This window comes from Rissa tridactyla, chromosome 4 (assembly GCF_028500815.1).
Source record: "Rissa tridactyla isolate bRisTri1 chromosome 4, bRisTri1.patW.cur.20221130, whole genome shotgun sequence".
Taxonomy (NCBI): domain Eukaryota; kingdom Metazoa; phylum Chordata; class Aves; order Charadriiformes; family Laridae; genus Rissa; species Rissa tridactyla.
In genome coordinates, this window is record NC_071469.1 from 12,382,562 (window position 1) to 12,396,093 (window position 13,532).

Here is a 13,532-nt window from a genome sequence, read left to right on the forward strand (position 1 = left end):
TCAAAGCCTGGCCATCTTTGTTTTGTTTAACTGAGCAGCAGCAAGAAAACCCTACCAGCTGTGTGCTTAGCATGCTAAATACATTAAAATGTCTCTCAGGACTCCTGGTTGTCCATGGATCGCCTGCAGGACGCCCTGCCACGGACAAGCCAGTTAATAGCTAAAAGCACATGCTGCAATAGAAATAGTTTCCAAACCCAGAAAGCAATCCTGAAACTGGATCCATACAGACAAGGCTCTTGGAGCTCAAATGGCAAGTCTCCTCCTTCAGATCTGATTGCAAGCTCAGGACTACAGTCCATAATCAGCTGATTTTTTACCTCAACAAAAATTGAAACGTGGTCTGACTGAAGGGAAACCTAGGCTTAAATAAATTTATTAAATAATTAAAAAAAAAAGAACACAAAACCAAGCCAAAGAAAACTTACGAGAATACATATATTAAACTACCTTTCTGTGAACGTGACAGAATCAACTGTAACTCACACTCTAGGCCTCTAGAAGTGATGCTCTGTGGTGGTTGAAGCACAGGAGCACACAGCGGAGGAGGGAGGCAGCCAAGCCGCCGCCATTAACCGAGTACGCCACTTGCGCAAGTTTCCTTTCCCTCCTCAGCACTACCGCCAACCATGTGGCGTAACGGCTTTCGCGAATACCGATGCTGCACTGCGGCGATGGCACAGTTCAACCAAACTTCCTCCCTCCTCCGCCCACTTCGCCGTTGAGGCCACCCCCTTTCTCGCTTGTGATTGGCAAGACGGGCGGAGCCCTCTGCGGCGATTGGCGGCTGACGAAGGGAGGTGGGGTAGGTTGCGTGAGGGGTAATAAAGTTAGTGGGGCTGGCTCAGTGCGCCTTAGACGCGGCAGTGGGTCGGCTCTCTATGGAGGTGGCGGAGGGACGCGTTGGACCGTGGCTGCTCCGGCTGTGGTGACTCGGAGGCTCGCCCTGTCTCGCGCGCTCCCCCCTTCCCCCCCCCAGCCCCGGTCCCCGGCTCCCTTCCCCTCCCCCCCCTTCTCTTGCCTTTTCCCCTGCCCTTGGTAGCCGCCGGGACCCGGGGAAGCTGACAAGGCCTTAGGGAAGGTGAGAAACGCGGGATTGGCGGGATGGTGATCTGGGGCCGGGAAGGAGCGGGTACTGCTGCGGCCGCCGCTTAAAATGGCGGCTGCCCGAAGCGGCCGCCATTTTCTCGTCGGCTTCTTCTCGCTGTCTTCCGCACAAAATGGCGGCTCGGGTCGATGGCCGGTTCTCCTGTCTGCTTTCGGATCACTGCGGATGCTAAGCGAAGGGGTAGAGGAGATCGGCAGCCCCCGCTAGGCGGGGAGGGGAACCTGAGCAGAAGCGTTTGAGGTTAGAGACACACATTTACAGCGAGAGAGATGGGGTCGAGGGGTGACGGTTCTTAGCTCTGCCCTTCAGGGAGATCAGACCGGCTGCAGGATCCTCGTCTCCAGACGCGGTCTCTGAGGGCCCCGGCTGCCCCGGAGGTTTGCCCTTGGCGGGGAGTCGCCTCTAGTACGCGTACCGGGCTGCGGTCTTAGGATTTGCAGGATCCGCATTGTTAGGGAGCGGTGAGGGGGAAGTTGTTTGTTCTCGAGAGTCGGTGGCGAGAGGATTTTTTGGTTTGTTTTTTTTATTGTTTTTTACTCTCCTGACTGTTCCTCGTGGAAAGGGGACCGGACTGCTGAGAAGCCGTCTCTGTCGGCAGCAACCTCGCCTCGCCCGTGTTTCCCGCTCAGGCTTCGGTGGCGAGAGGCGCCGCTCGAGCGGGGGTGGTGATGGGGAGATTACCGACCTCCTCCGGGGCGGAGGGCGCCGTTTTCCGCCGGCGGCGAAGGAGCGGAACCCGCTCGTCTCCCTCGCAGAGAACAAAGAGCCGGCCGGGCTCCTGGCGGCGCCTGAGCCTGGAAACGGGCGGCGCCCGGTGGGGGAAGGGGAGGCGGCTCGGTGCGGCCGGAGCCGCCAGCTCCATGCGGCAGGGTAGCGACTGCCTCCTGCGGGGGGCGCCCCTCCCGCTCCCGCAGCCCTTTTGTTCGGCGGCGGCGGCCGCCATGTTGGGAGCCCTTCCTCGTGTCCGCGCTGGCGCCGGCGGGGTGCGGAGGATCCGCCGGGGCGCGGGGGTAACAGCCGTCGCCTTCGCCCCGCCAGGGTGCGTTCTGTTGGGCTTTCTCAGGCCGGCTTTCCGAGGAGGTGACTCTGTACTCGGTACTGTAATGTCTCGGAGCAAATCTGTGATGGAGCCTTAAAATGCCTGTGTGGGTGGTTGGTGTGGTTGGTGTTTTTTAACATACTCCCCAAGCATTTCTGCCCCCGCGACTAGCTTTCTGCTACGTGAGCAGTGCAGTGAAAACTTTCTTCCTGCTGCTGTCTTGCAAGTTAAAATTTGAAGTGTGGAGGGGCGATATTTTTTTTCCCCATTATTAAATAGCTTAATTGGCCATTTAGACTTGGATGTAGAGTACATCCCTCTAACTATGTTAAGTGTGTGTTTTGTGGTTTGTTACATCCCAGTTTGAAACTTGACTACTTTGTCTTGACATAATTAATCATAGTTTGTAAAGTGTATCAGTAAAGGATTTATTTAATTATGCTGTACTAGCAGAAAAAAAACCCTTTTTTTTTTTCTACAAGTGTTTTTGGGGGGTTGACATGGTAAATTCGAGGCTCTTACTTTCTCAGTGCATGATTCTCTTATCTGTCCTTTCTCACCCCATGGTTGTAATGATGAAACTTGCCTTTCTGTGGGTATCCCGAGTATTGTATATAAGTAAGAGTTTTCTTAGCTTTTATGAAGTTTAGTGTTTGAAGGTTTCCTTTCTCCTAACAAACATTTGTGCGTTTATTATAAGTTAGATACTATGGCTGACAGTATAACAACTATAATATGAATACTTAATTTGTCTTTCTAGGTTTTGTTTTTCCCCACCCCGTCAATTTAATTTTATTCTTTTGAAGATTCTTCGTTGTCAAGCCGCCAAAGTGGAGAGTGCGATTGCAGAAGGGGGTGCTTCTCGTTTCAGGTACCAGTGCTTTTTGTTTGGTGAACACTTAGCAGTGGAAACTGTCCTTTGAGGAGAACTTAAAAAATGACATGTAATTGAAAGCATTTGGATTTTGAACTCACACAAGATTACATGGTTGTTTTTAACAGTGCTTCTTCAGGCGGAGGAGGTGGTAGGGGTGCACCTCAGCACTATCCCAAGACTGCCAGCAACAGGTATGTCATCTTGCTCTTCGATTTGACATGATTTTAAAGGCAGAGAATGCTTGATGGTGAATACTGAGTTGAAAATAGAGTATCTTTGAAGTTGCACAAGAAATGTTTATTGACTTCATGACACTTTAACGTCTTCTAGTCTGTGGCAGGATAGAATATAATCTCTTGAAAGCGTGTCATAAGTGATAGGAGGTGCACAGACTTTTTCGTGCATTTCACTTAAAAGGTCCAGAGGGTTTTCTTGGGTGTCCTTTTTCATTATTGCTGAGTGAATGAATACTTTACTATACAACAGATGTTGCAGTGTTGGTAGGGGTAGGTGCATGCTCTTAAAGCTAGTAACAGAATTAGCCTAAGTAAGGCAATACTGGAAGGTTAAAAGGGCAGTTCTTGAAATTAATTGTTTCTGTTTAACAATCATATTAAAATTTTTACAGCGAGTTCCTGGGGAAAACCCCAGGGCAAAACGCTCAGAAATGGATTCCTTCACGAAGCACTAGACGAGATGACGACTCCGCAAACGACAAAGAACGACATGATGCAATCTTCAGGAAAGTAAGAGGGTAAGTTCTTTTTAAGATTGTTTTCTTTCTTTACTGTTTTTTTTAGCAATATACATCTCTAATAAATGGGCTGGAGGAAAGGAAGACATGTGGGTCTTGAGTTCGGGGGATGGTGGGTGTCAGCATGCAGTACCCTTTGGAGAGAGGGAGGCAGAAACTGATAATACCAGCAGCAGCAAAAACTTGAAGTAATTCTTGAGAGGATTTGTTTTTTCAATAATGCTTAAAATTATAAAGATCTCTCAAAAAACAGTTGAATGGAAGATTGCATTTTTCGATTTTTCTTTAATAGTCTTAAGAAATAAAGGTAAACTTGGTCTAAAACTACTTGTAGCTTGCTTGTAATATCTGTAATCTGGATTTTTATTGTTGTTTCTTTCTCTTTAGCATACTAAATAAGCTTACTCCTGAAAAGTTTGACAAGCTATGCCTTGAGCTCCTCAATGTGGGTGTAGAATCTAAGCTCATCCTAAAAGGGGTCATACTGCTGGTAAGCTGGCTGTATTTCTTTTAGCTACAGTTTTCTTGCATGTTAAAAATAAAGATACTGGCTGGTTTTGATGGGATACAGAAGTAATGTGGCTAATGTGGTATTTGATAATTCAAACATGCAGAAATACCATTCCTGCTCTGAAGTAGAGTTAGTGCTCTAACTTCCTGTTCTAGAAGTCTTCAAGAATTCGTAGGCATGAACAGGGGGGTCTTTTGTTCGTTTTCTTTAATAATCAAAGATGCTAGTTAGCAGTCCTGCTTCTCTGACCCTCCTGTTCCTGTTTTCCTGATGAAGAAGCCTAATGATCTTGGAGAATACACCACAGGTGACCTCTTGTTGCACCAATTTAACTATGTCACTTTGTTCAATCTGAGATCAGATCGGTGATACTAACTTTGATGTTCTGATGATGAACTTCAGATTTGTCCTATTCGTTGGCTAAGGATTACAGAAGCTTTTCGGTAGCATAGGATGGCTGGAAAGCTGCCTGGCAGAAAAGGACCTGGGGGTATTGGTCAACAGCTGGCTGAATAGGAGCCAGCAACGTGCCCAGGTGGCCAACAGCATCCTGGCCTGTATCAGTAATAGTGTTGCCAGTAGGGCTAGGGAAGTAATCATCGCTCTGTACTTGGCACTGGTGAGGCCACACCTCGAGTGCTGTATCCAGTTTTAGGCCTCTCGCTACAGGAGAGGCATTGAGGTGCTGGAGCGTGTCCAGCAAAGGGCAACAAAGCTGGTGTGAGGGGTTTGGAGAGCAAGTCTTAGGATGAGTGGATGAGGGAACTGCAGTTGTGGATGAGGGAACTGCAGTTGTGGATGAGGGAACTGCAGTTGTGGATGAGGGAACTGCAGTTGTGGATGAGGGAACTGCAGTTGTGGATGAGGGAACTGCAGTTGTGGATGAGGGAACTGCAGTTGTGGATGAGGGAACTGCAGTTGTGGATGAGGGAACTGCAGTTGTGGATGAGGGAACTGCAGTTGTTTAGCCTGTAGAAGAGGAGGCTGAAGGGAGACCTTATCACTCTCTAGAACTACGTGAAAGGCACTTAGAGCAAGATGGGGTACTGCCATCCTTGGAAGTATTTTTAAAAGATGGGTAGACATGGTGCTTAGGGACATGATATAGCGGTCGTTTTGGCAGTTTTAGGTTAATGGTCCCTTTCAACCTAGACAATTCTATGATTCCATAGAATAGCTTTTTTCCTTTGCTTCAGCATTAAGACCAATGTAAAAACAATATCCATTATTTCTGTATGTCTGATGAAATAGTGGAAAATAGATGTTCCTAGATCACATAAGAGTGATGATATTCCATTGTGTCTCTTGCAACTAACTTCCCTAATAAAGAGTGCATCCTTACTCTAAATTTATTTAGATCGTAGACAAAGCCCTTGAAGAGCCCAAGTATAGCTCACTGTATGCTCAACTATGTCTGCGACTGGCAGAAGATGCACCCAACTTTGATGGCCCATCAGCAGAGAGTCATCCAGGACAGAAGCAAAGCACAGTGAGTGTATATCTCTTGATCTGGAATGTAAATTTTGCTAGTATGTATAGTTGCACTGATTTGCTTAATTGTTTTCTTTCTTCTCTTTTCTTAGACATTCAGACGCCTCTTAATATCTAAACTTCAAGATGAATTTGAGAACCGAACCAGAAATGTTGATAGTAAGCTTTAAAACCTTTTTAATACACAATTTATTTATCTTCTTTTTCTACAGCCTTGTTAAACTGGCTTCTTTGTTTTCCAGTCTATGATAAGCATGATGGTCCCCTCCTCCCTGAGGAGGAGGAACAGAGAGCCATTGCCAAGATCAAGATGCTGGGGAACATCAAATTCATTGGAGAACTTGGCAAGCTTGATCTTATTCATGAATCTATCCTTCATAAGTGCATCAAAACAGTGAGTATTCAGATTGGGTGGGGGCTAAGAGCAAAATAGGACTTCTAAACTAAAAAATGAAAATGTGTTTGCTGCTTTGGGAATCTTGGAACATAAAATACCACAAAAATGTTTCTGTCAATTATCTACCCCCTGCTGTTTGAAATAAACAGTCTTCTGGTGTGATTAAAAAGTAAAACTGGCTTGATTCAAAGCCATGGGAATTGTTACCCAAGTGAAGATGTAGTTTGGCCTAGACAGAAGTACCACAGGTACTTCAAAGTACATGAGCTTATGAGTAATAAGTATTTCAATTAGCAATTCTTAAAACCTAATTTTCAAGTCCGCTTGTCTTCAGAACAAGATGAAATGTTTCTGCATGTCCCTGTGTACAAAGTTGTCACTTACTAATATCACTTATAATATATTGAAATGCCCAATTCCCCTTTAATATTTCAGCTTTTGGAAAAGAAGAAGAGAGTCCAACTCAAAGATATGGGGGAGGATTTGGAGTGCCTCTGTCAGATAATGAGGACAGTGGGACCTAGATTAGACCATGCAAAAGCCAAGGTATGTGCATATCCACTGCAGTCATTAGTCAACTAGTTTAATTCTATGGCTAAGACTTAAATTGCCCAAACCTTCTGTATTCAATGTTCTATTCACAAGTACAAAACTGAGGTCTGACTTTGAGAACAAGAGTGACAACAACTGCTCCTGCATTAAATCCCTTAATAGCAAAAGGAGCCAGTTCTTTAAATGATTTTACATGTCTTTCCAGAATGCAGGTAGGGTCATTGGGAAGTCATAAAAGTAAGAATGTTTCTTTAACTGATGCTTGAAAAGGTGTGGTCAGGAACTGTTCTGACCACAACTGAGTGATACAACAGATATGTTTTGGACCTTGACTTAGGAGTTCTGAATGTAGACTTGAAATGGTGTCAGGGTAATGAGAATTTTGGCAGGTTTTCATCTGTGTCTTGGATGCATTAGCTTTCCTTAAGCTCTGCTGCTGTCAAGGAGACTGAGATGGCAGGAAGGGGCAGTCTGTTCTATTACTCGATCTTAGATGTCATGAACATGGTCACCTTTCCTGAAAAGATACTCAAGATGCTGATAAAATTAGCCCTCACTTGTAATACCACTTTTGTTCCCCCAGTCCTTAATGGATCAGTACTTTGCCCGTATGCGCTCCTTGATGTCAAGTAAGGAATTGCCAGCAAGGATTCGTTTCCTGCTGCAGGTATGATGATAAAATGTCTTACCGCTTCCTTTGTCTCGCAAAGTTGTCTTGAATGTTTTCCTAATAATTCATTATGTTCCAAGGATACTGTGGAGTTGAGAGAACACAACTGGGTTCCTCGCAAAGCTTTTCTTGACAATGGACCAAAGACTATCAATCAAATCCGTCAAGATGCAGTAAAAGTAAGTGTTGCATGTGAAGTCTTGGGCTGGGCTTTTGCTTAAGAGTTTTAACGTGAATCGTTAGTGCTATTTACTCCACATCACAAAACCTAATGCTGTGCACTTACGAGTGGTTCTTAGTGTGTGGCTATATGGGGTTACAGGTTAAAATCAGTTGGACTTCTGTAGTTCAGGGCTAAAAACTTGACTCTTCCAGGGACTATTATTCCCAACTGACCAAAATTATAATTCCTGTTTTAAAGGATCTGGGAGTTTTTATTCCTGCTCCTATGTCTCAAGGGATGAGAAGCGACTTCTTTCTGGAGGGACCGTTTATGCCACCCAGGATGAAACTTGACAGGGACCCACTCGGAGGGCTTGCTGATATGTTTGGACAAATGCCAGGTACGCTGAAACAGCAAGGCTGATGCAGTGACTGTGGCTGTACTGTATTCAACAAGAACTAAAATTGTCTTTTGTCTCCTTAACGCAGGTAGCGGAATTGGTACTGGTCCAGGGGTTATTCAGGATAGATTTTCACCCACCATGGGACGCCATCGTTCAAACCAACTTTTCAATGGCCATGGGGGTCACCTCATGCCTTCTGCTCAATCCCAGTTTGGAGAACTAGGCAAATCTTTTCTGAAAAGTCAGGTAAGGAAGATGTTGTTCACAGGGCGACTTCAGCATGTTTAGAAGCCCTTCTACAGATGCGTATGTTATGGATTGTAGTCTGCTTATGTTAAAAGACTTGATCTGATCTGATAAGAACTGATGCTCAGCTGATACAAAAATTCTAAACCACTTTTTAAATTGTGCAAGAGATGCAAGGAATACACTTTTTTTTTTTTACTGCAAGAAAAGGTGCATGTGGCTTTGGTGGGTCAGAATGGTGTGTTTTATTTAAAAGATAGCCCTGTTTTTAGGGATAGATGCTACTCTCCCACCACCCCTGCTCCTTCTTTCTCCCTTCCTGGCAAATAGAATCTTTGTTCCTCTGGTCCCTCTGGTACTACTTACCATATGATGTACGCCACTCCATCATCTGCACTTCTTTCTCTATATCTCCCTTTCTGAAATAGGGGCAAAGCCAGCTCTACCATAACCAGAATCAGGGACTCTTATCCCAGCAACAAGGACAGTCGAAGGATATGCCACCTCGGTTTTCTAAGAAAGGACAGCTTAATGCAGATGAGGTACATTACATGCCTACATTACTTAAAGCCTATTCTAAATATTGCCCAATGATTATAGCAAGACGCGTTATTATGAGGACTAATGCTGGAACTCTTTCTCCTTCTCCTCCTCCTCCTCCTTTGTCCCTTCCTCTTTCACCTTACCCCTCACTTTCCTTAGGGTATCCAGCGTCCTATGAGCAAGAATGAGATATGAGGGCAATTTCTTGGGGTGTCCCTTCCTTCCCCCACGCCTCCCCAAGAACACTACTCTGACATCAGTTCCCATGCATCATATTGATAACAATACATTTACTGAAAACTTCAGAAAATCCTGAACTTGAGAAACCCTGAAGTGCTGGACCAGGCTAAATTTTTTTTTTTTAGAAGTGGCTAATAGGCAAAACGTTAAATGCAAAGGAAAACAGCATTGTTATTTTGAGTGTTAACCAGGCTTGTATCCTGATTTCTGAGCAATTGGTAGAGTTTTATCTTGGCCATAAAATAAATCAGCAAACATGCAAAGTATCTTCTTGGGTCTTTAACATACTGCATCTAAAAGGAGCAATTCCAGATCTTGATAACCAGTGGAACTAAATATCAGTAACTTGCAGCAAGCTGTGATTCATTGAGTCGTGCTTTTGGGGGAATTTGAGTACACATGTGGTTTAATCTGTATTTGAGTGTTAACATTGTAAAAACAGAAAAGTCATGCTTCAGTGGGATCAGTTGGTGTGAGTCCTTGTGTGTTCTTGGTCAGAATACTTGGAAACAGTTTGAGTTTTTTTCTGACTTGATCTGTTTACAGATTAGCCTGAGACCTGCTCAGTCTTTCCTAATGAATAAAAACCAAGTGCCAAAGCTTCAGCCCCAGATAACTATGATTCCTCCCAGTGCTCAACCACCACGCACTCAGACACCACCTTTGGGACAGGTAAACATAAAAATGAAGAAAATATACAAAAATAATATGTGAAAACCTAATTTGACTGTCATCTGCCTTTGTACGTATTTAGTGTTCTTAAACTTGATATAAATGTATATAGATGCAAAGAAACAAATCCCAATACTGTCTTTTTCAGCCTCCTCAACTTGGTCTTAAAACAAATCCACCGCTTATACAAGAAAAGCCTGCAAAGACCACCAAGAAACCACCTCCTTCTAAAGAAGAGCTACTTAAACAAACTGTAAGTTAAGCATTTAATGGTGCTTTCTGAAGCCTGGTACATGCTCTTCAAAAACAAATGCTTGTTTAACTCTAGATTCTTACTCATTTTTTCCTCTAGGAAGCTGTTGTGACTGAGTATCTGAACAATGGAAACGCTAATGATGCTGTCAATACTGTGAGAGAAATGAGAGCTCCAAAACACTTCATTCCTGAGATGTTGAGCAAAGTAATCATTCAATCCCTAGATAGATCAGATGAAGACAAAGAGAAAGCAAGTACTTTGATCAGCTTACTCAAGCAGGAGGGAATAGCCACAAGTGACAACTTCATGCAGGTACTGCAGTCTGATAGGCTCATAGTCCTTGCTGCTTGGCTGTTCATGATGTTTAGCTTGCATAAAGGCAGTGTGCAACTTTTAAGGCCTGTTGATCTGAGGAGGTAAAAATAACATACAAACTTGTGAGGGATATAAGTGATGAAAGGAAAAAGTGTAGGTACAGGATTTCAGTAACTGGAAATGGGGAACCTCTCAGCAAGTTACTCAGTGCAGAAAAGAAGTGTGAGGCTTCTATGTAGTTAGAGTATTGCTGTACACGACAACAAAAAAATTACTTCAGAATTTCAACTTGCGTTTACTGTTTCTTAGGCATTCCTGAACGTATTGGACCAGTGCCCCAAACTGGAGGTGGACATCCCATTGGTGAAATCCTACTTAGCGCAGTTTGCAGCCCGTGCCATTATTTCAGAACTGGTGAGCATTTCTGAGCTGGCTCAACCACTGGAAAGTGGCACCCATTTCCCTCTGTTCCTGCTCTGCCTTCAACAGTTAGCTAAGTTACAAGATCGTGAATGGCTAACGGAATTGTTCCAACAAAGCAAAGTGAATATGCAGAAAATGTTACCAGGTAAGAGTTAGCACATAGTTCTTACGACACCTCATGTTAGTATGTGCAAGATGTTTTTTCTTTTAGTTTTTTTTACACCAGAGTAAAATAACATACAAGGTTATTTTGATGCTATCAATTGTCATGATTCTTAAGAGGGGGTTAGACCCATGAACCATTCATTGATTGTAGGCTTTGATTAGCACCAGCACTTAAGTGTGTCTCTCTTATTTACTTGTCAGAAATTGACCAGAACAAGGACCGCATGCTGGAGATCTTAGAAGGGAAGGGGCTTAGCTTCTTGTTCCCACTTCTGAAACTGGAGAAGGAACTGTTAAAGCAAATAAAATCGGATCCATCCCCTCAAGCCATCTATAAGTGGATTAAGGATAACATTTCACCCAAACTTCATGTAGATAAGGGATTTGTGAATATATTGATGACCAGGTGAGATGCCATTTTGATGTAGTTTAGGCGCATGTTTTTGTTAGCTACCAATAAGTCACTGACTCTGTAAAGGCTGACTTGCAGCTCTGTGCAGAATACAAGGGAGATAAACTGCTCTGAGTGAACCTCCCCTGTATTAAACACCCGCTGTATTTGAGAACAAAAGCAAGTCTACAGGCTTGCATCAGCGTGAAGTGTTGCTTTTGCTTGGGAAAGAGAAGTCTAGACCTGTGTATTCTTTTTCCTAAAATGTTTGAGCCAGAAGCAAAATTAGGATTTTTGTGGTGCATAGTCAACCACAATACTAACCCACTGCGCATTTGCTTAACTGCCAATACAAGCAGGAGGGAGGGTATTTTTAGTAATAGCTAGCAAACAGAACTTGAAGAGTACTTATCTTACTGTTACAGAATATGAAATCTAGCTGTTTATTAGTTTACAGAACTTAAACCTTTTTTTTTTGTCCAGTTTCTTGCAGTATATTTCTAGTGAAGTAAACCCACCTAGTGACGAATCGGATTCTTCATCTGCTCCATCGAAAGAGCAGCTAGAGCAGGAAAAACAACTGCTTCTTTCCTTCAAGCCAGTAATGCAGAAGTTCCTCCATGACCATGTTGATCTGCAAGTGAGTGCTTTATATGCACTCCAGGTGCACTGCTACAACAATAACTTCCCAAAAGGTATGTGCATCAAGATGCTCTCCAAAACTTAAAACTTGTGTTTGCTTGCATCTGTCCTGTGTATGACTTTCAGACTTGTCACTACATTTCTTAGTCAGGTAAGCTGTTTGGAAGGTTATGAAGCTAACAAAGTTTAAATTTACTTCCATAGGCATGTTACTGCGCTTCTTTGTCCATTTCTATGACATGGAGATCATTGAAGAAGAAGCCTTCTTGGCATGGAAAGAAGATATTACTCAAGAGTTTCCAGGGAAAGGCAAAGCTTTATTCCAGGTAAACTTGCTAGTATTAGAGTAGAGTTTGTCTTTTGTGACCCCTGCTCCGCTGGAGTGCTTGAGAGCACTTTGAAACAGTGGTTAAGACTGATTAATATCTAGAAACTTCATGGTGTATTTCACCAGGAAGGAGTAAGGCAAGATAGACTAAATTTTTTTTTCTTTATTGGAGACATACGTGGTAGTGCAATGTGTGGCTGAAAGATTTTTAAAATGAGTTGGGGGTGGGGAGGGAAACAGTGTTTTGTAGAAATACCTAGTCAGGAAATAATTCTTGCTGCCTTAAACCAATTTTATGTAACTGCAGGTAAACCAATGGCTAACCTGGCTGGAAACTGCTGAAGAAGAAGAATCTGAAGAAGAAGCTGACTAAAGAACCAGCCAAAGCCTTAAATTGTGCAAACATACTGTTGCTATGATGTAACTGCATTTGACCTAACCACTGCGAAAATTCATTCCGCTGTAATGTTTCACAATATTTAAAGCAGAAGTATGTCAATAGGATATCCTCTGCAAAAGGTTTTTGTAGTATGTCTTAATAGTCTACAATAAAAATATTTTAGAGTATCCTTAATGTTTAGGTAACAGTGTATTAGCAGCATGCAATAATTACATCATAAGTTCTCGAGCAGAAGCAGTCTGTTGCAAGGGTCTTCTTTGCTGCCAGTTATCATAGGCTGTTTTTAAGTTAGAAAACTGAATAGCAACACTGAATACTGTAGAAATGCACTTTGCTCAGTGTAATACTTGAGTTGTTGCAATATTTGATTATCCATTTGGTTGTTACAGAGAATCCTTAACTGTAATCGATGGTTGTTGCCGTAATAGTATATTGCCTGTATTTCTACCTCTAGTAATGGGCTTTATGTGCTAGGTTTTAATATCCTTGAGCCTGGGCAAGTGCACAAGTCTCTTAAAAAGAAACAGCTTACTTGCACAAAAACTGATCAGCTGAAGTGATGGTTTAATGCCCTTTGGAAGAGGTGTTTTTTGTGGGTGTGAAACATGACATGGTGAGAAATTTGAATTGGTCCCTCTATTATAGTACTGAAATTAAGTCTACTTAATTTATCAAGACATGTTCATGCCCTGATTTTATATACTTGTATCTATCAATAAACATTGTGATACTTGACTTGTTTCTGAATGTCTCCCAGTAGAAAAGCTTTGACTGACAACTAGTTTACTTATGGGAGGAAACATCAGTGGGAGTTGACTTAGCCTGGGACCATCTTAAGATTCTATTTATAATAGTTGTCTTAACATGCAAATTATTTCTAAATAAGGTCACAGACAAGATTAGGCACTACACATTTGCTGTGACAGGAGGAAAATTAAAAAATTCT

The 13,532-nt window shown here is 43.0% G+C and overlaps 1 protein-coding gene, 1 long non-coding RNA gene and 1 other non-coding gene across 10 annotated transcripts in view; 2 read left to right on the top strand and 1 right to left on the bottom strand.

The window, feature by feature from the left end:
• Positions 1 to 780, bottom strand: part of LOC128909149 (uncharacterized) — a 101,008-nt gene extending 100,228 nt beyond the window's left edge. For 5 of the 6 annotated variants that reach the window (XR_008466257.1, XR_008466259.1, XR_008466256.1 and 2 more), the window contains exon 1: positions 487 to 780. This is a non-coding gene — a long non-coding RNA (uncharacterized LOC128909149). Of the gene's footprint in view, positions 1 to 450 lie in introns of all 6 variants that reach the window. The other variant, XR_008466258.1, reaches the window with a different exon arrangement.
• Positions 644 to 13,321, top strand: EIF4G2 (eukaryotic translation initiation factor 4 gamma 2). 3 transcript variants are annotated; one of them, XM_054200435.1, is made up of 22 exons: positions 644 to 928; positions 2,954 to 3,018; positions 3,150 to 3,215; positions 3,653 to 3,778; positions 4,166 to 4,268; positions 5,647 to 5,778; positions 5,873 to 5,939; positions 6,023 to 6,174; positions 6,613 to 6,723; positions 7,313 to 7,396; positions 7,480 to 7,578; positions 7,821 to 7,962; positions 8,051 to 8,211; positions 8,640 to 8,753; positions 9,541 to 9,666; positions 9,815 to 9,919; positions 10,019 to 10,234; positions 10,547 to 10,805; positions 11,027 to 11,231; positions 11,700 to 11,911; positions 12,063 to 12,184; positions 12,494 to 13,321. In XM_054200435.1, exons 1-22 carry the CDS (start codon positions 659 to 661, stop codon positions 12,557 to 12,559), a joined length of 3,003 nt encoding a protein of 1,000 aa, XP_054056410.1. In that variant the 5' UTR covers positions 644 to 658; the 3' UTR covers positions 12,560 to 13,321. The 3 variants fall into 3 exon arrangements, with proteins under 3 accessions (XP_054056410.1, XP_054056408.1, XP_054056409.1); XM_054200433.1 differs by lacking the exon at positions 644 to 928 and adding an exon at positions 1,674 to 2,147 and having other exon boundaries at positions 2,908 to 3,018; XM_054200434.1 differs by lacking the exons at positions 644 to 928; positions 8,640 to 8,753 and adding an exon at positions 1,674 to 2,147 and having other exon boundaries at positions 2,908 to 3,018.
• On the top strand, positions 8,795 to 8,955 carry LOC128909704 (small nucleolar RNA SNORD97). The gene has a single exon (XR_008466479.1). It is a non-coding gene; the product is annotated as a small nucleolar RNA SNORD97 (small nucleolar RNA).
• Positions 13,322 to 13,532: the final 211 nt, after the last annotated feature.

Bases quoted from the DNA above. Each gene is read 5' to 3' on its own strand.
- EIF4G2 (XM_054200433.1), top strand. From the start codon at position 1,777: ATGGGGAGATTACCGACCTCCTCCGGGGCGGAGGGCGCCGTTTTCCGC. The intron at 7,397-7,479 runs GTATGATGATAA...TTATGTTCCAAG, and splicing joins GGATTCGTTTCCTGCTGCAG to GATACTGTGGAGTTGAGAGA. The intron at 10,235-10,546 runs GTACTGCAGTCT...ACTGTTTCTTAG, and splicing joins CAAGTGACAACTTCATGCAG to GCATTCCTGAACGTATTGGA.